Below are 24,501 nucleotides of genomic sequence, written 5' to 3' on the forward strand. Positions count from 1 at the left end.
TTTGTCTCTTTATTTGCTAATTTTCAGTATCCAGTTTCAGACTTACACTTTCCTGTACGTTATCCACTGCATGGCTCCGCTCATCGTTCTTGTTGTAATTCTGGATTGCTTCGGTGTATGTCCTAAGGAAAGTATCCTTGATCTAGGAAGGCAAGGAAAAAAACAGCCCACATGAGCAACAGAAAGCATTACATCTGAAGCAGTTTTTGCAAGAAGCAAATGCACTTCCAAACCTAAGAAGACACCCAAACCAGCCCTTCACACTTGTTTTTAAGCGTGTTTTCAGAGCTGGCAGAGCTCCCTCCTAACTGTCAGGAGTCATTCATGCCATTTTTCTAGTGGAGTCTATCAGACTCAGAAACAAAACTACCCCAGAAAACAGATATATTTGAAAAAAACCCCATAAAATTACTTAACCTCTGATGCTTTTTCCCCAAATACTTTGTTCCAGCACTAAGTCTGAAGCAGACTGCCTGCCTCCTCATGGATGCCTGGTGGGAGTCAAAGCTTATGGAAATGCCTTGGGGACAGAAGCCAGTGGCATCAAAGGAAGACATGAATCCCTTGACTGGGTGACAGCCCTCGTCCCCAACACCAGAGGCATTTGGGTAAGGAACAAGAGGTCCCTCAGCTGGAGAAGGTCAGGCACATCACCAGGAATGGTACTTTGACTGCATGGTAAAGGGGCTGGGAAGTAGTTGATTTGGGCAATCCATGTAGCTGTGGCCTTCACAAGAGACTGACTCTCCCAAAAGGGAGCAGCAGCCTGACACTGAGGCTGCTGCAGGTTAGGCCAAATGCAATGTGACCTGTCCTCAGCACGTGGACAGGTATTTCAGAACTAAGTTAAAAACAACCCACCACTTGCAAGGGTAGACACCAGAAAAGCCTACAGCAATGGAAATCTGATATCAAAAGGGGAGACTAGAAAACCAGTTAATACAAAGAGAAGAGACAAGGAGGGTCTCTGGGGTTGTTCTGGTTCAGCATTGTGGCATGTAGGTCCATGGACTTAAAGCCAGAGATAGACCTGATTACAGTGGATAAAGCAGAAGTGCTACTACAAATCTAGACCATGATGCTTCTTTAAAGCTTCTTCCTGCCCCAGTTTTCCACCCCCCTCTACTTCTAATCTCTCCTTATTCTGAGGATAGAAACAAAATCCCATCCCACTCCCTCTCTGTCCTCCGCCTCCCCCCCACAAAAAAGGAAAAGATTTACAAAACATGAAGTCTGGTCTGATGCAGAAGTGCCCTCTGCCTTACATAAAACAGCACTTGCCTGGCTGAAGAAGCTGTGTTTAAAAAAATATTTAATCTATTCTGCAGACCTCAGCATATGTAAAAGAGTAAAGAAGATCTTACATGAGGGACACAGAAAACCTGATAGCTCCAGAGTAAATCATCAGGCAGCTGAGGGCAAGAGCTTTGGCTAAATCCCTTCATTTGGGATCACATCAGTTTTTAAGAGCTGTACACGTTATTGTTGCACATCAGCCACATCCCTGGAGATGTGTTTGGAGCCTCTGAGCTCAGTGACCTACACATTCTCCATGCTCCAGAGAACTCAGCAGCTCCTGCCCAGGGAGGCACTGCCACATGCAAACTCAGCACATTTCCACCTACCTCGTGGCGAAACACAAACCCTGAAATGCCAGCCACTAGCTCAGCCAGGAACACCAGGGACAAGAACATGGCATACTGAAAAGGCAGGAGGCAAGAGAAGTCAGAGCATGACAGGCATTTGTCTCAGCACAGATATTATCACATAAAATTTAACTTTCCACTCTAGGAACCCCTCAAACTTGTTGAGAAACCAAAGGACTTTCGGAGGAGATACATAGGTTATTACCTGAATGTAACATATGTGTTTATACAACTCACAACTGACACATATTGTTTAATTACTGGCTTTTCTGACATTTCTGTTCCCACATTTCTTAGCATTCTTATATAAATTGAAACAAACTCACATGCCAGAGACGGATCCAAATCACTCAGGTTTTGATCTTGCAGAAAGGAATACAAACAGACCCTTCACATTTGCCTGGTGCTCTGCTAAGGTAAATAGGCTTTCCCAGGTGTTTTAGTTCATGTTTATCTGTCTCACTGCTAGACTGGGATTTGCTGCCTGATTCCTGAAGTTTCTACAATGAATGAACCGAAATATTGACTTCATTGGAAATATTCTAACAGTAATGAGAATCTCAGAGTAATGAGACATATGTTTGAAATACTTTGCTGAGCCAAGGTCCATGTTTGGCTTTAGGAGCAGCGTTTGGATCAGGAGCTAAATAAACTTTGAAAACAGTGCTTTCAGTGTAGACACTCACACACTATTAAAAATATATTTAAGCAAAAATAAAGAAGGTAAAGAAAAAAATGCAAAGTGGGATGGTAAAATTTGAAGTTGGGCCTTAATCTTCTGGATGGAAAATTACGTTGCTCCACATGCTAATAACGGTTAATTAAAAAAGGAAACATTTTAAATTAAATTCAGTCCTAGCAGGATTTAGAGGAGAGAGGTAAATTTAGTTTTACTGAAAGGCTATTGAGGAAGGGAGGCCAGCAGTAAAGGCAGAACTAGAAACAAAAATCGTCTCCAATTAATGCAGATGTCAAATCACTTTCTGTTCAGGAGAGAAAAAAAGTTTAGAAATATTTCTTACGTGTACAATGAAAATAAACCCATGTACTTGGAACAGCACATGCTACTGCTAGTGGCATACCTTTAAGAAAGTTACATGACTTACAGAGCCTGATTTCCTGTGGATTTATGCCACCATTCACCTCTATCCCTTTACCATCTGGACTGTAGTAACTCTAACAAGCCTCTACATATGCCCTGACAACACATCACCAGCAAGAGACAGCAGTGGTGCACCTACGACAGCAACAGGTACTTGTCAACTGGCCACCACATCTGCTGACAGATTTGCAGCTGCTGCCTCTCTCCTACTCCTCCCCTGCCATCATTTGAGGAAATTAACTCTCTTTAAGTTGTCCTTTTTTTTTTTTTTAATAAATACAGTTTAAACTGGAGAATAATCATGCTGTTTCCTTAGAAAATCCCCAAAACATTGTAGCAGGAGATGCATTTTACTATCAAGGCCTTTTTCACTAGCTCAGTACTTTACAAGTGTTATTTCTAATCTTTCAAGCCACTACACATGTAGGATTTTGCTCCCGAATATTCCTAGAAACACAGTTTATCATATAAGTTTGTTTAAACTGTAGTTATTTCACATTTTAAGGTAGGCTGGAAAACTCAGAACAGACAAACTTGTATAGAGAGAGGTTAAAGTGGACTGGGGAACAACTGCTGTACCTCTCCTCAGCGCACCTTGAGCCCCTGCTGTTTTTGAGATGAGGTCAAACATACTAAACAGCACTTTGTTTTCTGGAGTTGACTTGTCCTATCCTAGTGAAGGTTAGGATAAAAAGAAAGGCTGGTGTGCTTTTTTTCCATAACTACTTTTTACATAATTTCACATCAAGTACTAAACTGACCCCTCAAAACATGGTTCAAAAGAATTTCACATTTATGATGCTTTGGACATTTTAAAGATAGTAAATATACTCATCTCTCTGGTTCACAGAAAAATAGAATGACTGTAGAGTGACACACAGAGCAATTCAGCAGCAGTTTTCCATTCTGCTTTAAACAACACTTGGGCCTATATGCCATGTGGTAGCAGATTTCAGTAATACTCAATCAACAACTGGTTTTGGCAAAGACTCTTTTCCCCCTTTGTCCAAAGGCACATATGTTAAACATTAAGATCAATAAAATCTAGCTTATGTGTCTGAAAAACTACATCAACATCTGGTAAACCTAGGCAGGGGGTGTGGGGAATCCTAATTCACCGACAAAACTTCTTCCCCTCTTTAAGGCACTTTGGCAATGCTCACCAGTTTCAGCATCCATGGGCTGCCACGACAAGTGGCAAAGCAGCCGAAAAGCCCGAAGACGATGATTGTGGTACCCGTCCCAATGAGCACGTAGGGGGCATTGGTGGAGTTCTCAGCAATGAGAGAGATGTATGTGCCAAGGGTGAGCTTGCCCCAGACACCGACTGCGAGGAGGATAACGCCTGTAATCTGCAGAGAAAAATGGGAAAGGTGTCAGGAGCAACCAGGGAAGGTATCCAAATTCAGTACACAGTGATCCTGAAGAGATTCATTGGTGCTGTTGTGTTGGCAGAAGGAAGCCTCAGGACTTCTACTAACTCCAGAAGGATGGACAGACAAAATTAAACTCCAGCATCTGGAGATGACACTGAAGGACAAACAGCTAATCATTGCCAAGCTGACAGTTGCCAAGGGAGGATGCAGTGAACCACCTGCAGGACCAGGCTCTCTGCTCCTACAGCACACTGAGAGAGGTGCCCAATTCCAGCACTCTTACCAAAAGGCACAAATAACTACTGCCAACTCACACCTCCTGAGTTTTGCCACAAAAATTGCCTGAATCTCAAAAGCCTGCTTCCTGATGTCCTGTCCTTCTTAATGCCAAACTTTCAGGAATATGAACACCCCTTGCTGTGCGTTACTCTGGTAAGTGAGCCTTCCCCAGGCTACACAGCAAGTGACCCCCCCTGGCTGTGCAGAAGCTGTGACACAGGGTGGGAGAACACCAGTGGGCTCTGGGAGCACCCAGCCTCTTGTTTGAGACTCACAAGCAGAGGCTGCCATGCCACAGGGCACTATTCTCTTGTGAACATCTTTATACTGCTGTGAAATCTTGAAATTCAACACCACTACAGCAGGGTTGCCCTGCAGTTCTTCGTGCAGGAGATCCTTGTTCACAGTTATATTGCACCTAAAAACTTCCAGCTGAGTTGTGTTTTGAGATCTTTCATCTCCTTTTCAAACAGGTTGACGTGAAATAATTGGGAGAAAAACTCCTTGAAGATAAAAAAGGAAAACAGCTTTTTGGCTTTTTTACCTGGGCTGGCTCAAAAAGGACTATGCAGAGTGTACTGCCCACATGCCTTTCCACTGTCCTGCTGCTCAGCACCAGCAGGCAAAGGAGCCCGTCCTCTGCTCAACCTGTGTCTGCGGCAGTGGGTGTTGTTCTGGTGCTGCACTTCTACCTCTCTGGAGAGGGAACTGCATTCAGCAAAGCTGCTGAATAATCAGAGCCACCTAAGGAAAATACCAGGAGGGGGGATGGTACAAACAGACACTCTGAGGAAAGATACAGAGGGAGAGATGCAGGAAAAGAATAAATAACAAAAATAGATGGAATAAATAGAGAAACAGGAGAAGACCAGGAAGATAAAAGCAAATTAACTTGTCCTCAGAGAGAGGAGATAATTTCTATATCAGAGAAAATAATCTCACCTGGCAATTTCCACACTTCCCAGCTCATCTGTTTCCATGCCTCCCAGAGCTCTTGGGAAGACATGACCCCACCTGGCTCCCACTCAGAGCCCACCAGAGTGCAGCACTGCCACAGAAAGCCATCATGTTCCTCTGTCTCACTAAGTGTCCCCCACTACCCTCAACCTGCATTGGCATTTCTGTTGCACCTTTGGGACAGGACTAGTAGAGACTTCTGCTCTCCTGCCCATGGTGGGGATAGGAATAAATCCAACTCTTGTTCATTTTTCAGGGCAGCTGCTTCAAAAGTGCTGATTCTTTGCTCTTGAACCTTATGAACTTAGAGCTGAATGTCTAAAAACTCACTGAGTAGCCTACCTACCCACAGACATCAAATGCCCCCGCCAAGACTGGTCCCATCCATACACAACACTGTTGGCACCTCTCTCCTTCTTTCTAACAAAAGCTTTTTCAGAGGGTGCAGATTAATCAGCAAAATCTGAAAGCAAGCTGCAGGGGACTGGGAAATCTGCTGAACAACTTTTGGTTTCTCGCCTCCAGTTCCACAAAGGGCTGGTTTCTGTGCCTGAGCTGCTGAAAGTTTTACCACTGTCCCCAGGGAGGTGTAAAAGCAGCCTTCACTGCCAAAATGAACAAACAGCTTCACATATGAAAGAGAACTCAAGCCTTGTAAAAAAAACCGGTTTTAGTTGGCTGTTTGAAACAATTACTAACCCTTTACTATGTGCTTTAGGAGTTTGGTTTCCCCTGTCTCAGGGGGGAGCCTATTCAATTTGTGGCACACACAGACTTTTGAAAAAAGGAGGAAAGCCTCTCAGTGGTTTATTCCCCTTCTCCTTCTTAATAGAGCTCTGATTTAAAGGGATTTAAGGAAATCCCTCAGTTTGTTGGGAGGTCTAAACCCCCAAGTGCAAGCTTGGCACACTCCAGAGGGGTTGGGACATTTCCACAAAGACACACTGCAGATGCACCTCGGGTTGCAGCAGTGCTGGCTGGAATTTTGCTTGTGAAGAGGAAAAACCAGAAAACTTCCCTACAAACCTTTTCATGACCTTTATTTAGCAGAGCACAAGCAGTGGTATGACTAATGCCTTCCTCCACCCCAAGGCAAACCTCATTTCCTTATTTTCAGGACACACTTTTCATCCCTATCTCTCTGTTCCATCACACAGACAAGGGAACGATGAATATACTGAGACTCTGGTTTGGTTTGGTTTGGTTTGGTTTGGAGATTTTTCTTTGAAAGCAGGAGGTACATGGGCAAACAGAAGACCAAGATATTGCTGCCATGAGAATAAGGCAGCAGGAATAGACATTGGTTCTGACACTCTTCCACCAGTACACACATCTTTTCCCTTACTCTAGCTCTGTCTTCTTCATTTGACTCCAAGTGACCACATCAGCCTGTGACTTGTGGGTCAAACCCAATAGGTGCAAAAGCAGGGTGATGTCGGTCCTCTCGCATCTGAAAGGTCTAAAAGGAAACTCAGAACACCTCTTCCAATACACAATCCCTCCCCAGTCTTCCCTATTCCCTTTCCACTGTAAAGTTCCCATTCAGGCCATGATCATATAATTCAGTGGCAAAATGGAAAATAATTAGGCAGATGAATAGATGGATATGATCAATACATCTTCTGCTGGAGACATACAAAATATTTCAGATATCTGGGCAGTCAGAGGAGAGTGATTACCAACCTTTTGATTTTTAGAATCCCCCTGAGCCAAGACTCACCACCCAGAGCAATTTTATTTATAAACACCTGCAACGGCCAGCACATATGGAGCAAGAGAGCAGCAGTCCCACTCCACCAGTGAAACTTTGACTTCCTATGGCCCCTGCAAGAATTAAGATTCTTCCTGGAAACGGTATGACAACTACAGCCTGTGAGGAAGGAGTGTCACAACCCCACTCCAGATCCTCAGCAGACACAGAAGAAATGAACTGGCAGCTGCAGAGCCCACAATGCCCCAAATTAGACATCTGGAGTGGTAAAGAAAAACAAGCATTAGCAAAGGAAAGAAAAAAAATAAATGTTTGCTTCTAAAATGCAGGTGCCAGAGACATCCTGCCCAAATGCAAGGAGCTGTGGGAGAATTGTCAGTAGCTGCTCTATGGAGGGCTGGGACCCCGTTCCCCTCCCAGCTCCCATGGGGCAGAAATGCCAGAGCATCTCCCTGAGCCTCGGTCCCATTTTATACCCCCAGCTGTGACAAGCACGAACGGATGAAAGCAGGCTTGGCTTTTACCACCTCCCTCAAGTATCTCTGACTTTGTGGTGGCAGGATTGATTAAGCCCATGGAGCAGCTTCCAGGGGCTCACAGCTGTGTCAGGAAGCTTTGCTCTCTCACTGCTGCTGCTGGGACCTTGATGTCGGTACGCTGCCATCCTACAATGTCTCTGAGCATCCCCTTTGTCACAACACTGAACCCTACAGGTGATGGAGGGCCTGAGGTAGAGCCATATACACTGAACACAACCAGAGCCAGGTAGGTGAAACACACCCTCAGTGCTTGTGGATGTAAAAGTCACAGTGTGGAGGGGAAAAGAGGAGTGGAGATTATTACATGATGAGGTTATCCAGCTTTTTGTGCCGTCATGTCCTCTGACGTGTTTAAGGGAAAACAAAAGAGAAAACCACCCCAAAATACCAGGTTTCAAGGCCTGTCACAAACTTACCCAATGCTTTGACTCAGAAAAAAACCTCTTATGTTTTCCTTGGACTTTACACATGCCTTGGTTCAAGCAGTAACAGCCCACATCTGGATAAAACAACCAAAGCACACATCCATCTCCAAACAGACAACATCACCAGAGAGGGGTTCCTGCTGGCAGCCAGGGTGGGCCTGGTTTATCCATGCTTAGGGCCAGTTCCTAAAATCATAACAAGCCCCAGAAATTCAGACAGGTTTCATGTCCACAAATGGGTTGGCAAATGATTTGTGCTGGTTTTGGCCTTCTCTTTTTCATAATTGCAAACTGTCCCACCTCTAAACTATTTTGATGGATTTTCCCTGCAACTTCTGTTTCTTTTCTGTGCTGTTTCTCCAGTCTTCGACATTATTAGAAAGCTGTTTCATCCTGGATTTCATCAAGGGTAGATCATGTCTTCATTACAAAAGTTCACTGCAGTGGAAGCCCCTGGACTCATGTTTCCTCAACCAAGAAACCCGAGATGTAGCATTCCATAAAACATTATTAGGCCTCCCCTTCATTTAGGTCAAACATTTTAAAGGTTAAAAAAAACCCCAATGGAGGAGATATTCAAGTAGGGTAAGGGCTGTAAAGACTACACAGAACGAGAAATTGCCTTGTTTAGCACTAGCAGGTCTCACATTTCATTGTGTCTGAGCTCAGGCTTGACAAACACACCCCAGAAGCCCTTGACTGATGAGATGGCAGGAAATGAAGCAGGTGGGCCACCTGGACATTTTCGAAGAAAAACTCCACTTAAATCAAGACGCTCTCATGGAATGTTTTCATCTATGTGAATTGGATTGTTCTGGCTTTAAAAAAAAAAAATCTGAGAAAAAACCCCCTCAACCAGCTCTACTCCCTTGCTCTGGCCATGTGCATCAGGCCCAAACTTCACTGGTCACCCAAGCACTGTTATGCTCCCCTGCTCCTTTCCATCTAACAACTCTGTGTATCCTGCATCTACTCTATGTAACACTGTATTGGGTTTTTGTGGCAAGGTTTTATTAGTGGGGAGGCTACAGGGGTGGCTTCTGCGAGGAGTTGCCAGAAGCTTCCCCCATGTCCAACAGATCCAGTGCCAGCTGGCTCCATACAGATCCACTACTGGCCAAGGCTGGGCCCATCAGGGATGGTGGGAGCACCTCAGGGACAACATATTTAAGAAGGGGGGGAAAAAACTGCTGCACAACAGCAGCCAAAGAGAGGAGTGAGAATATGTGAGAGCAACAACCCTGCAGACACCAAGATTGGTGAAGCAGGAGGAGGATGCTCCAGGTGCCACAGCAGAGATTCTCCTGCTGGCTGTGGTGCAGATCATGGTGAGGCAGCTGTGCCCCTGGAGGTCCATGGTGGAGCAGTGATCTACCTGCAGCCCGTGGAGGAACTCCAGCCAGAGCAGGTGGATGCCTGAAGGAGGCTGTGACCCTGTGGGAAGCCCACACCGGAGTAGGCTCCTGCCAAGACCTGTGGACTCACAGAGAGAGGAGCCCGCATTGCAGCAGGTTTGCTGGCAGCACTTGTGACCCTGTGTGGGACCTACACTGGAACAGTTTGTGAAGAACTGCAGCCCATGAGAAGGACTCATATTGGAGCAGTTCATGGAGGACTGCCTCCCCTGCAAGGGACCCCATGCTGGAGTGGGGGAAGAGCATGAGGAGTCCTGCCCCTGAGGAGGAAGGAGCAGCAGAGACCACATGTGATGAACTGTTTGCAGCCCTTATTCCCTGTCCCGTTGCATTGCTGGGAGGAGGAGGTAAAAAAATCGAGAGTAAAGTTGAGCCCAGGCAGAGGGGAGGGGTGGAGGGGAGATGTTTACACAACTTGGTTTTATTTTCTCATTATCCTGCTCTGATTTGATTGGTAATAAATTAAACTAATTTCCCTAAGTCAAGTCTGTTTTGCCTGTGACAGTAACTGCTGAGTGATCTCTCCCTGCCCTTGTCTCAGCATACAAACCTTTCATTATATTTTTTCCCCCCTGTTCAGCTGGGGAGAGCAGTGGGCACCTGGCATCCAACCAAGGTCAACCCACCACAATCACACATTTACTCTCTCATCTGAATGTACTGGGGATTGTCAGCAGGACAGCAAGGCATAGACCACCAAAGCATCTCTCCTTGCTTTGTCCTGCCTCTCCTCCATCATAGTATCACAGGCACATCCCCACCAGTTGCTGATTTCAGTCAAATGCAGACTTTCTACTCTTTTGCCTTCCTTCAGCGTTAGCGCAGATGCTTCCAATGTTATCTGCAGTATTGCCCCCAGTTCTGGAGCTGATTGGATGTGGTGAAAAAGTTCACTTGCTACAGGCAGGCAGAAACACAACTGAACTAAATGTTAGCTCTAACTTTGCTTTTCCAATTAACCATCAGCTTTTAAGATATGACCAACAGCATTAATAAAAGGATACGTGCTGCAGCTTTGTAGGAGACAGGGAGAGTGATATCTTGATAAGGCTGGACATTGCTGAAATCAGAACTAATGCTAAACACACACAGTTTCTCAATAAAAGGCAACAGAATAATGCCTGTGAATTACTTCTTCTAATAGTGCTGGGACAAAGATTAAACTATCAACCCCCTTCTAGACAACAGCACTGAAATATGTGGAGAAGAGTATTCAGAGAATAACTTATGAAAGTGCACTATCTTTAATTCTGTCAGAATTAGGCAGGAAAACACTATGTACTCCTTTAAACTGGATGCATGGCACATCCTAACAGTGTCTGTTGTCTTCATACCCCAAAACTCACAGAGCACTGGTGGCATGATATAAAGGAAGCTGCTGCTGTAGTCTGAGATAGGAGATATGAAAGCTACTACCTCACATCCACAGAGATTCAAGACTAATTTAAACCCTAATTTATACACAGGACTTCCATATGGAGCATTTAAAGTTTATCAATTACAGAGGTGAAGATAAACGTGCAGCAGTAATTGCTAGTTTATCTGTCTACATAATTCATGTCCTCCCCTTCATTACTAATGTCAGCTATTCTGGTTCCTAAGCTCTGGTAAAATAAAACTTGGAATCCAATCCTGATTGATATGGAGCACACAGCAATCCCTACTGCTTCCAAAAGCAGCAGGAAAAGCTCATCATTTCCCTGGACTGGTTCTTCATCAGCAGAACTGAGATGCAGGAGGACAGACTCATCAATCAGGATCTCACTGTAGGTAACATTTTTCTATTTTATTTTATATTTGAAATCTTGCTAAATGAAGGTAAAATGTGTACAACTTAAAAAGAAATTCAAAGCAGCAGCAAAGAGTCAGACACAAGGACAATAACCACGATGTTGATATATTCGGTGTCTCAATTTCAATACTTCCTTTTCCAAACAGCAGCCTCCCAAATTTTGGTAGAGGTATGCTGTGTCTCTGCACAGCTCTACTGGAAAATCTTCTCCTTAAACTGGCTGGAGAAAGTCTGTACATAAAATGGATGAAGCCAGGGGAAGGCAGACAAGAACTAACACAATCCATCTTGAAGCTGAAAGGCCTGGTGATAGGTTTAGCAGGCTGTGAGGAAATGAAAGAGGACCAAAGCTCACAGCTAATTAGATCTTCCAGACATTTCCCCAAAGGAGGGAAACTTTTTCACGAGGAAAACGTCCGACCTTGACAGCATCCAGAACAAATCCTGCGCTAAAAGCATGTCCAGAGAGACTTAAAAATAACTGGCCTACCTCTGAAAATTTTATAACTTTCCCAAAATAGGCAACGGATCACATTCAAAATGTTCTTGCCTTACAGCTTGTCAAGCCCTGGGAGTGGCTGGCTTTGAATCTTCTGCCTCAGCCTCTGGGCTCTCATCAGGCAGGCAGGCAGGCGACTAAAACAAATATAAATCTTCTTTTGCACTTCAATGTCAGCTCTTCACAGGCAGGGCCAAAGCAATAAGATGCAATGGAACATGGAAATGCATGTAAGCCAGCAATACACCTGAATTCTCTGTGCTCACATCTGATGATCTTGACTACACCTGCAAACCCAACTTGGGGTTTGCACAGGATTGACCTCTGCTGGAGTGAAAAAGAAATGAAGATGACATGAGCTGTACCTTTAGAAGAAGGCAACTCTTTCACGTCCTTACCTCTTCTTTGGAGAAAATAGAAAATTATGCCCATTGACAGAAAAAAGCCAAACACAAAACCATCACTAAAGGTGGAGTCACCAATGGTACTGCCTGGTATTTCCACTAAAAATAAAATTAGTTCCACTTTACAAAAAAATCTGATGATAGAAAGAAAAAATGTTTTCTGGTTTTTTCCTTCTTCCTTTTTTTTTTTTTTAATTCTGCTATAATCATACTCTACTCAGTGAAGACTCTACTAAATAAAAAATTGTAAGCCAATTAATAACCATTTCCATTCCCTTTGCAAACTGAGAGATGGTCTGTAAAGGTCACTGTGTTAGGGGAAAACACTTTCAATGGCCATTCTGGTATGTAACTGCTCTAGTGTCTTCTAGTTCTTGATTTCTCCATTTTTAAATACATTCCCCCAGTACCTAATATGATTATTTTGTCCTCCTGTTCTTCTAACTCAGGCCCATCCCTCCTCTTCCTCTCCTTTACAGCCAGCTTCCCATCTAAATAAGATTGGAATATCTAAATAATTTTCCTAAGAAAAACCAGTCAAAAGCATTTAAAGAAAAAAAAGCTGTAAGATTAATTTTTTTAGATTGCATTCCTTTCTATGATCCTTTGCCTATCTCACCTGGGTAGGCTGCCAGGCTCAGGGTTCTCTCTTCCTGGTGCACGTGTGGGATGCCCAGCACAACAAGTCCCTTCGCCCCAGCAATCTATTTGAGTTATGATCCCTGCTGTTCAGCATCCATCTAATGGTAGCTTCTGTCAGAAAATTGATTATCCACTACAGCTTTTGTTGTTTCTGTCCAAAACTGAGATTCATGTGTATTAAAACAACTGGCCAATGTCCCCCCTGAAGAAACCATCACCAGGGTATACCAGCACATGCAAACCACAGCAATGGGGATGCTGCCTCTGCTCCCATGTCACCACAGGGACAGAGCTGAGTATCTAGTGCACCCTAGTCAGGGGATAACCCCCAGTCCTGCCCTAAAAATACAGTGGAGGAGGTTTTGATTAGACACATGGATATCAAGCTTAGCAGCCTGTTCTTGCACAGCTCCTTTCTGTAAAGCAGACTATGATTTCCTTTTTAAAAATATTTTTACGGTTCAGTGCTTTTCCTTTCTCAGTGGGACACTACTACAAGCACATGAATAGTTGTCCTGAGTGAGGTGCCATCAGATTAAGGTCCTCAGAGGTCAAACTGTAGTGCTGGTAAAAAGGAAAAAATTATGAAAAGAAAGTAAAATACTGACTCAGATGCCGAAGTGAATATCAATAGCAAGTTATCACGGAGTTGATGTGGCTACTCACCACCAACTCTGCAGACAACGGTGTGCACCAATACCTAACTTTAACAGTGCCTCTATCAACAACGAAGAAGTAGAGTTAAATGATCTCCGAAAGGAAAGTAATTTTATAAACAATTCAGGTTTTTCCCAGCACTCAACCCATTCATACAATAACCACACACTGAGGTCTAATAGCACATTCCTTGCAGGCTGAGGCAGAAATGACAACCAGGGCTGTGTCACTTACTCTGTAGGGAAAGCACAATTAAACTCACATAGAGGTGAGTGCAACCTTCTCCTTGAAACCAGGAGAAGAGGTCAGTGACCATTTTTTTTTTTACAGTGATCGAGTAATTTTGTTTGCTGCAGGATGAAGAATTGGATATGGCCCAAGAAGTCCTAAGAACACTAACAAGGACTGCAGTGGGGGGAACCACACAACACAAGAGCTTGAAAACCACCTTGAAGCATTGCTCAGAACTAATAATTTCTTTCTAATACAGTGGAAAATACCTATTCTTAGAGAGTTTTCCTATAAGGAAACAATTAATTACATGCCACTTGTAGGAACATTCAGGAAAATTAAGGTCATTTGGGACCTGATATCTAGGCTAAGACCATACACATAATGAATGGTTATAATAAACAACCATATTCTTATGGTGAAGATTCAGCTGTATTACACCTTGTATTTAGAGAAAAAAAGTTGGAAATCTTAGTAAAATTAAGTTTTTTATCATGAGAATTATACCTATTTTTATGTGAGACACTTCATTAAATGAGAGAAAATATTCTGTTTTACAGTTTAGTCACCAGTGGCTCTATTAATTGATGTATCTTTTAAGTTAGCTGCAGACAAAAATGTGGTCATTTCTGGATAAAAATAAAATGCCAAAAAAATACATTTCTGCTGGGAATTTTCAGACCTAATTTCTCGAAACATAGCTTTAAATATGCATGACTGAACGTCTGAGGAAAAAGAACTTACAGAGTGGAGACATCAAAAGCAGCATCCCACTCTGCAAGCTAAAGCACATAATTAGAGAAAGGAGGTGCCTTCAGCCCCAGGCGTTGGCTTGTGGCGCGCGCTCGGAGCCCTGTGGCCACTTGCTCTTCCCGAATACTGATTCATCCCACAGCTCCTACACAAGGTAATTGTGGCCACTTGTGAAGAAGCTACATGGTGGTCCATGGCCACCAGAACAAAAACTAGACTAGTGGGGGACAAGCTTTAAACTGAGCTTTGGGGGAGCACAGGTTGTTTCCAGAGAACAGCTGAACGGCTTTGGCTTCAACCTGCTCAGCAGCCGAACCCTCTGCAGAGATGCAGCCTCCTCTGGGCAGGACCAGGAACCTCAGGGAACCTGTTTGTCCAAACTATGATGGAAGTGAGACTGGGCTTCACCTCCCCTTACCCCCACCTCCTCTGCTGAGAGGTCAGAGATAGCAAACAGTCACAGCCTCCCTTGCCACAAACTGGGCACACAGAGCTCAGTTTTCAAGGGCCAGCAGCTGGGCAAAGGCTAAAGCACACTCCTAACTAGAGAAATAGCGGTTGTTTTGAAGGTACTATAGAGAATAGAAGGAACTAACTGATCATCAGCAAACTGATATACCCAGAGGATATTTACCTGTGAGGCCTAAAAGGTTTTGGAAGCTTAAATGCAGCAGCTGTCCCCCATACTCACACTTTCAAATCCCTGCAGTAGCAATACACAATGATGACAGAAATGTTGCTTACACAGTATAACATAGTTTGACCTCAAACTTTCTAAAAGAGTTCTCCAATTTTACTGAGATATGAGACTTCAAAAGATAAAAAAGGAAAGATAAAGACTAGATGTTTTGAAACAGGAGTATCACCTATTTAAATACTTTATTGCCTCTTAAATGCTCTTGTTGTTTGTTTGCCTCCTAAAAAATCAATACAAAATCTGAACTTCTATAATCCCAGTGTGAACAAAGTAAAGGAGCAAAATGCAGCACTCTGAAAATTAGCTTCTAGTGCTATCCATGTCCATGAGACTAGCACTGTGTTCCAAGCCCTGCCGGCACAAGTATGAGTTAGACTTTAGCTGAAGGACTCTCTTGTACCTCGGGACTGACCAGGGTAGAGAAGACTTTGAGAGAGACCTCAGTGAAGGAGTTTTGGTAATTTCAGTGGATCAGTCAGCACAGGAATTCCTCCCTGCACATGTTAACAGTCTTCAGGTACGCAGCAGCAAACTATGGCATCATAGTGCAGAAGCTTAAACCCAAGCGAATCATCACAACTTCTTCACCTCTCAACAGGAATAAAATAAAAATCAGAACATGCAATAGGCACACAGTGACCACCTGGTGCAGTGCATCCAGCTCTAGAGAGAAGAAAATATGATGTGTGCATCCTAAGTCAAATGTACAAGGAAAAACCACACTCTCTCGCACCAGCACACAAGTTGGATGACAGAAGACACCACAAAAGTTGTCAGAGTACATGCAGTCAGCAAGACTCCACAAAATAGCTCTGGAGGGGAGCTGCTGCAATGAAGTTTAGGAGAGGAAGCTCCTCAAGGGAATTGCTGCATCTTACCCATCTAACACACCTGCTTAGTCAGCACGTGGAAAAGGTATTCTCCGAGGCACCACCACCAGCAATGTGCCCGGGGGGCAAAGGCAGCAACCAGGCCTGTTGGGCACTCAAAAACTCTTGGGCAGATGCAGAGCAGTATCAGTCCATTTCCATCCTTAGCTAGGCACTAGCCTGCCACTGTCCATAAGGATATTATATTTCTGTAATTATGACTTTGCTGATCTTACACAGCTTCTTCTGCGTGTAATGAAAGGCAGTAATGACACCCACAGCAGCGCAAGACCCAGCGTGATTTCTTGCTTTGCTGGCTGTGGGAACTGGAAAAAAAGCAGAGCTATCACAGTTTGTTTATCTGCTGGCCTTGCAAAGCTGGGATTTAGCAGTAAGAAAACTTGAAAAGAATTAAAAAGAGATTTACAAGCTCATTAGTCACTGCACACAACAGGAGTGGTGTGAAACTCCCTCAGAACCATTTTGTATTTAAGCAACTACGGTCCTAATAACCTTCAGAAGAAGCTGAATATGGGACTGAGGTGTGCAGTAATAGATATGCCATGAAATTCTATAGTACTAGATACAAGATCATGTTGCTGGGGCCAATTCCAGCAGTTTCAAGCTCCTAAATTTGCAAATAATAGTGGAGGAAAAAGACTTCTGAATGCCAGCCAACCACGACGAGGAAAAAGGCACATGCAACCCAGTGGTACGTTTCCAAAGGCAAGGAATTTCCAGAAGAGGCTGTGCAGAGGCTACCACTGCACCAGGCACTGGTGAGCACCATTCACAACTCTCTAATGCAGTCTGCAGAGGGTGTAAATTCCATCATCCCCATTCAAGAAAGGTGAGGCAATACCGCAATGGGTACATGGAAGGACTCCCGGGATGACAAGGCAATGCAGAGTCTCTGTAGCAGGAGGCTGGACACGTGGCTTTCAAAGCCTTGTATGAAGTGGGATAAGGAGGGGTGAGGGGATATAAACCTGCCTGTTAAGGGGATTACACACCAGGGACAAGAGAGAGCTGTTTAAGCCACAGGACAGCTGAGCTGGGAACAAAGCGCGTGCATGCTGGTCGTGAATGCACTTGGGGAGGAAATGAGAGTAATGAGGTTGGGAGCAGCCTCCTCCTCTCAGAAGAGAGAGGTGGGAGGGAAGGAGGTGAATCTGACAACACAACCCCAGCGTGCAAAAGATGACAGCTGGGCAGCTTTCATCCCTTCACCATGGGAGAGGGGTTGCTGGGCAGTGGCACAAATGCAGAGCTGGGGGGTCCCACTAAATACCTAATTGGCTGGAGCCTGTGAAGAGGAAGGTGGAGGCCAGGGTGGATCTGAGCTTCCATCTGTGCAGTGCCAGGCTGTCCCTGCCAAAAAGGTCATCAGCTGCAGCATTAACTTCAGTTCAATCCAAAAATCAGCTTGGGAGCACATGTAATGATAAGGGGTTTGTTTAAAGTTTAACAAGGATTATATTATTGCAACCAAACCCCTAAAGTACTGATCCCTCTTTATGGAAAATCACTGGCTATTTGCAATCACCTAATCATAGTCAGAATGAGCTGAGAACTGCCACTCTTACTGTGGGACTGCTGGTTGTTTTTTTGTGTTTGTTTTTCTGAGAAGGACACATTTCTTTCAAAATTAAGACTTCTGGTTTCCTTTTCTCCTTTAGCATGAGCCATGTTTCCTCTTCAGCTCTTCCAAGCACCCTACTGCAGTGGTCTCTGGTCTGCTTTTGGAAGCAGTACACTTATGGTGGATCCCCACTTTGTTGCTGTACAGCTCATGTGGGCCATCATGAGAAAGTAAATGTCCTCGTTTCAGCATACCCAAGTCAGTCCTTCAGAATCAGTGATCTTCCCCATAATCCTCTCTATCTGCACTCACCCACACCTTGGTTACTGCTCCTCCTCTCAAACGCAGGCAGCACAGTTAAGGAAGCAAAAAAGGTAACTAAACAAGGGTAAGGATGGCAAAAATATGGTTTGTTCCACTCTAAAATAACCAATTTTGCCCGGTCAAGGTCCAGCACTCTGTCTCAGTGTCCACACTACAGTTTTCATACTGCTCTGTTGTTCATTTGTGTACAGATCTGGTTTACACATGTCACTCCTGCTAAAACAGCCAAAGTCAAAGCCAGAAGTTGCTTTCAATATTCAAATGCTTTTTTAGAGAGAGGAAGGAAATATCCGCCCCAAATCCCAAAAGGAAGGCATTCCGTGGGTCATGGTGTGCAGATGCTCTGTGAGCTCTCCTGCACTGTTGGGAGATGGATTTAATAACCAAGGTTGTTCTCTCAAGTCCGATCCTCCCGGCAGCTAAAAGGAGGAGAAAGAAGGCGGATGAAATTCAAATTTGTCAGTTCATCCAGAGCCCACACAGTAGGCAGACACCGTGTGCTACCAGTAACTAACTCCTAAAAGTTTTTTAAAATGTGTAAGTGTGCATTTTCAGAACACACAATCCTTAAGTCAGCACCTGCCTACAGATAAATCAGACACAAGCGCCCCCAAAAAAACCATGTGAACGTTGGGGCCTTCTGTGCGAGACCAAGTGCCAGATAAAGTGACCATCAACTCCCTTCTTTGCAGGTTTAGCAGGGATGCAACAAATTTATCTGCAAGCAAGTTGGATATTCCAGGAGGTGATGCTCTGCTCTGTGTGTGTGAAGCTATGAGACCAGAATATTCTTACCCTCAGTGGAAAAAAGACATCTGCTCCAGAAGCTGGCTGGAAGAAAGGGGCAAGTGATGACATGGCAGCTTCAAAGGACTGCAGGAAAGAAGCTACAATTCCCTAACACGCTTGTAGCTTTTAGTACAAGATTGTAGTGAACTTGTAGTATATACCATCTTATTAAAATACAAATATTTCCAAGAATAAAAGTTCAAAACAATCACGCTCCTCACCATAGATTATAAATATTTATTCAAAATAGTTTATGACTTGTAACCATTCACCAAAACTCCCTGGATGAAATCAAAAGAAATGACTGATTTATGTTTTATATTAGTTTACATATACATGTACTGATGCTTAAATGGTTAGGATACAGGAGTGCCTGCTTAAGGGTATTTTACTTGTGTATGTGTCTGAAAACAAAGGCATATTCCTCACATAAAAGTTTGTTTTTGCTGCACATTAGAGTTGCTTAACTAAAAACTGACACCTTTGAGTGTGACTGACTGTATGTGTTTTCATGGGAAAAGAAAAAAAGTTTTTTATCTAGGCTGGACTCAAACTGCTAAATTCCAGTTGAAACAAAACCAAAAGAAGTCAGCCAGAGGAAGAACAAAACTTGAAAAGTTTCAACCCAGATACTTGGTTCTTAAAAAAACCCAATAACAATATAGCACAAACCAAAACAATACATTAAAAAATACCTCATAATCCCAATACCAAGTGACACTACCAGATTGCTGATAACACACATGTAACTACAGTGCAGGTTCTTTGATGCCCTTTTGAAATACAAATTAACCTACAACTTTATCCTCCATCAGGATGGTGAGGCCATCAGGAGAGCTTTCTAACCACAGTTAATGTTTTGTGCACTCATCTTGTGTTTTGGTGTGGATCCAGAAGCTGTGGGACACATGCAGGATTCCCTCATCCCATCCTGAAGCTTGCCACAGCTCCTGTGGGAGCACAGGGACAAATACCCACGTGATTCCTGGCTGAGCTGCTGCGAGTCCCTTCAGAAGAGCTTGGGAGGCAACGGCTGCCGCTTCCATCTGCAGACCACCCATCCCTGCCCACGTTCCTCCATCTGGTCTGTAAAACACCCTTTGTCAAAACCAGCAAAATGCCTAAAAACTGAGCAGGAATGCTCCTGCTACTTGAGTTGCAGTGTGAGATTTCCAAAAGGAGTCAGTTATTACCACTGGGTTTTAATTCGAACTTTTAGATTTCTACATATAATACTTGTGGCTCACTTGCTGCTTTCTCCTTCAAGTTTTCTTTTCTTAAAACAACTACAATGATGACCTAAATGACAGATGGACCAAATTGTATGGGACTTTGCATATCTTATGATGCTATGAAAGATGATTCATTCTTAAATACTTTAAGACTTTTTTATTCCTATTCATCTCATCAGCTCTAATCAGGTTTTGATATACAGTTAACGTACTTACTAACCAAATCTGCAATCAATGCAAATAAATGAAGTAAGTGGATTGTTTGAATGAAAGGAGAGAAGAGGACTTTATCCTGATCCCTGGCTCTGGCACTCACAGTTTCAGAGTGCAGCTTGCAAAGCCTTTCTGAGCTGGTCAGAGCAGGCACTGGAAAGGCAGAGGGGAGCAGCCATCCCACTGGCTTTTGGTGCCGCTCTTCAGTCCCCCAAGCACGAGATAAATTGCCTAGAGTGAGAGGAGAGATTTGTTCTGCATGGCAGCTCTTCCAAGTTTCCTTTAAAGCACCTGTAACTACAACAACTGGCCAAAACCTCTCTGTGTGCTCAGTGCTGGTGCACTTCCAGCTTCCCGGGAAATAGGGCTAATAAAAATCCCTATGTTTACACACAGCAGAGGAGAAAGGCATTGAGGAAGCAATTTAATTTTCAAGCTTGAATGGAAGTCCTGCAATTAACAGAAAGAAAAAAGACAAATATAAAAAGTATGCATTAAAAAACCTGTTAAATGTTTTAGAACAGCAATTAAAGGAAATGATTCAGAGTAGAGCGCCTGTTGCAAAGATTAAAGAAAACTGCCATCTCTTTCTCAAGAAGAATTACAGTTTGAAGGGAGGTTTCATGCTAGAATAATGGTAGTTTATTTGCAGATATTTAATATTTATCTTACCAGCATTCATATTAGCAGTAAGGCAAGCTAATGTTACCATTATTATGCACATCAAACTGTTTTATTTCATTTGACTTGTTGCTGTAAAATTCATGATTGCACTGTTGCCAGTTGATCTTATTCAAGCCTCATCTATGTTCTTTAAAGGTTCCAATTTGGGGAACCACCTACTAATGAGAGAAAATAGAAAACATTAAAAGGCTGAACATCAGCCACACAAACTCCTAGCTGATTACTCTCTTGCATGCATTTACCAGGCTTTCCTATTTTACTTCACCAGCTCTTACTACACACTGCCAGCAGCTGTCACTAAACTGTGCTGTGACTGGCTCCAGGCAGGAATGTAGCTCCTAAACTTGCCCCCTAGCTGGCTGTAGCTGATGCTCACTGTTAATCCAGGATGACCCACCAGCACCATGGTGTCCTACAAACAGGCTACTCTAAGTTTAAGGTATCAGAGCCTGGCAGACCTGCAATGTAAGAGTAGCAGTATCAGCAAGGAAGGCAACAGAAATAAAGTTGCTACACTCACTCAATAATAATAACAATAACAATAACAATAATAATAATAATAATAAATACCTAGACATCAAACACTATGGGAAAAGACCAGACATACCTTTTCCATTTCAAGTTGCCAACCACATTATTAACACACATAACAGTGTTATCATTTCCAGCATCCAGACATATACAAAAGGAGCACATCCTCCTATGTAATGAACAGATAAAAATAGAAAGACCTGCATTTAATATAGATTATATTGACAGGGGGACTTCATGGCTTCCTAGCATACCAGGCTGTTGGGGAACCCTCCTACCCGAACTTTGCTGAAGTCAAAGCTTGGGAATCATGTGCTTTCCTAGGATTCACAGGGAGAAAATGAATGCTGCTTCCAGCTGTGACAGCCCTGACAATCAGCTCCAGCACATTCTGCTTCTTCGAAAATGTGTTATTCCCATCTAACTGTTACCAAAACAGAGTGCTCCAAAATCAGCTCTGGAGGAGATGGTACCACCCAACAAGTAAATGGAACTTCTCTGAGAGAGTCTATACCATCATTGGCTTCCTCAGACTGTAAACTGTTCTTGGGCTACAAGACTTGGCCTACACGTGTAGATTAGTGCAACAAAACTCTGTAAGAGTTCATGGAAGTAGAAGGTGATTTTATTTTATGAAACTCCAAAGCTGATTTCACTTACCAACACTCTCACACTCAAGTACTCATATACACCAAGGCACATATGTCCAACCAACTAGTTTGGCCAGGGTCACCGAACCACAGAGGCCAGGAGATGCTGGCTGCCCTAGCTCATGCAACACCTCTTGCATTCTTCTCAATGGGACATAAAGTACTGATTTAGGGCTTATCTACATTTAGGAGTGTTCAGAATATCATTCAGAAACTTCTGCCTCATTATTTTGCTTCCAACCTCTCAGAAGTCTTAGACAAAAATTCCTGAACTTCAGGGTTCTTTTGTTTTCTTCATTTGGGCATCTTATGGCTCTAGTCTTGTTCTTTGTCTTATCTTGTCTTTAGGTCATGTTCAGTTCTCAAATGATAGTTTTCCTTTCATAAAAATGGCCCATGTAGATTGGCAAGTAAGAAAGTGAGGATGTTCCCACAATACAAGTATGTTACCCCCATTATACATAAATATTTTTGCCAGCACACTTCTGAGAGGTACTCTAAGATACTCAATGCTTGGGAGAAGTTTAAACTTATCTGTTTCATGATACAGTCGACAACAGAACAGCCAGTTACTGAGAGAGTAAGAACAGAAAAAAAGGTAAATAAATACAGAAAAACATAAATAGAGAAAAAAAGTATAAATAAATGCAAGCAAAGCAAGTCTTCAAAACCAAACATTCTCCCGAAGAAAATCAGCTGAAATTTGTTATCTAGAAGGATCAGTCTGGGTACGTATTCTTCATCCACCAATGAAAAATAAACAAAACTGTTTTAAAAAGGCTCTGCCAACTTTCCCTCATCGTTTTTCATTTTTGCCTGCTATTTTGCTCCATCTCCATGGTTTATAGTCCTCACAGGTACCTGGTCATCCCCTTCCAGAGATGCTCTTGCAGGCACTTGGGCTCCACAGTGTGCAAGAAATGTCTGGATGTGGCACTTAGCGCTGCGCTTTGGTTGGCTTGGTGGTGTTCAGTCAAAGGTTGGACTTGATGGTCTTGGAGTTCTTTTCCAACCTTAATGATTCCATGATTCTAAGTTTGCTCAATTCTAAATGCCAGTACAACACAAAGGGAAGCCAACAAAAAAACATGTGGAAGCTGCCATATATTTCAGTACCTCTACATCTCCTCCATGTAGGGACATTCAAACATCACTGGTGATCTGCTGAGGACAGAAAGGTAGAACAGAACAGCTCTTTTCCACTACACTGTATTACTTCCTTTCCTAGATCATATAAAGAATAATTAGGAGCATCCTTTGAAGCAAAGCTATGCTTAAACCATAATGAAAAAAATATGCTTTCTACATACTCTGCCCTCTGCCCCAAAAGGACTGCTCAAACAAAGCCAAAATCCCCTTTGTGCCAACACGGCCAAGTAAGCTGAACTTACTTTGGTCAAATGTGCTGATAAATTCAGATCTGTAGGGGCTTCTGAAACACTGATTTACACTTGTGTTGAAGATGCTTTGAAGAAAATATTTCCTTATATAAATGGCTATTTTAATGTCAATACAAGTAAATACACCCCTGTTGCATCATTACAGGAACTGCACTGTTTAAGAATGCAAATATGAGAAAGTAAAACCTATTAGAAAATGTAGATATAATTTTCACTGTCCAAGCTGATAAAGTGCCAATATAAATGGAAAACAAGGGCCTACTTATTGAAAATAAAATAATATTCTTGCAGCATCTACCACCAGATATACCACTGGGTATGAGCTGTTGCCTTCACTTTTTGGAATGGTTTGGCACCTGGCAACAAGCCATCAGACAAGTGTTATCTTCATTGTTATTTCTTAAACTCAGAATGTCCCATCAAAATATAATAATATTATGAAAATATTCTTTTCAAAACTTAAAAACAACATTAATTTTCAAATCTACATCATCAATGTACATCTATAGCAGCATCATCCGCATTACTGCAGCTAAATGAGGCAAAAAAAATGTTTTCTTAATTTAAAGAGATGTCCTTTTTTAACCACACACACAAAAAATTAACATAAAAATATTTTTTTCCAGCTGGTTTTACTTGTTTTATCAAATGAAGGCACAAAGGTGAGTATGAAGTGGGATAAAGTCATGTAGAAACCAAGGCTCACTGAAGCTTAGTTATTGCAAATTAACCCAAATAACTCTTTCTGAAAAGCTGATTCACTTTTTATACAACAGAAATACTTCTGGAACCATCTGAGTTCCCTTCAGTAAACCTGCTGACAGAGCACCATGTGGAAAACACAAAAAAAGCTGTACTGAAACAGCCCAATGATAAAGGAGCTGGCAACACAGCAATGACCTTTGCCAATAGGAGTTATTAGAGAAATTCTGCAAGCATCGGAGCTGACTTGTTTTTATGAGTGTTACAAAAGATGAGGAACATCCTAAGGAAAGTTTATTTGTGATAAAAATGGCCAGCACTGTCACACAGAGGAAATGGAAGCATTTCACACTGAAACAGAAGGAACGTGACTGACTGTGTAATGTTCTGAGCATATGTA

At 42.9% G+C, this 24,501-nt stretch overlaps 1 protein-coding gene across 2 annotated transcripts in view; it reads right to left on the bottom strand.

Moving 5' to 3' along the window:
* The window catches only part of TSPAN7 (tetraspanin 7), a 99,635-nt gene that overhangs the window by 15,418 nt on the left and 59,716 nt on the right, over window positions 1-24,501 (bottom strand). For both annotated transcript variants that reach the window (XM_032678685.1, XM_032678684.1), the window contains 3 exons: window positions 3,912-4,100; window positions 1,626-1,700; window positions 47-142 (listed from right to left, as the gene is read on the bottom strand). In XM_032678685.1, the coding sequence (XP_032534576.1) occupies window positions 47-142; window positions 1,626-1,700; window positions 3,912-4,100 (360 nt within the window). The remainder of the gene's footprint in view (window positions 1-46; window positions 143-1,625; window positions 1,701-3,911; window positions 4,101-24,501) is intronic.

Source organism: Chiroxiphia lanceolata, chromosome 2, assembly GCF_009829145.1.
Source record: "Chiroxiphia lanceolata isolate bChiLan1 chromosome 2, bChiLan1.pri, whole genome shotgun sequence".
Classification (NCBI taxonomy): Eukaryota; Metazoa; Chordata; class Aves; order Passeriformes; family Pipridae; genus Chiroxiphia; species Chiroxiphia lanceolata.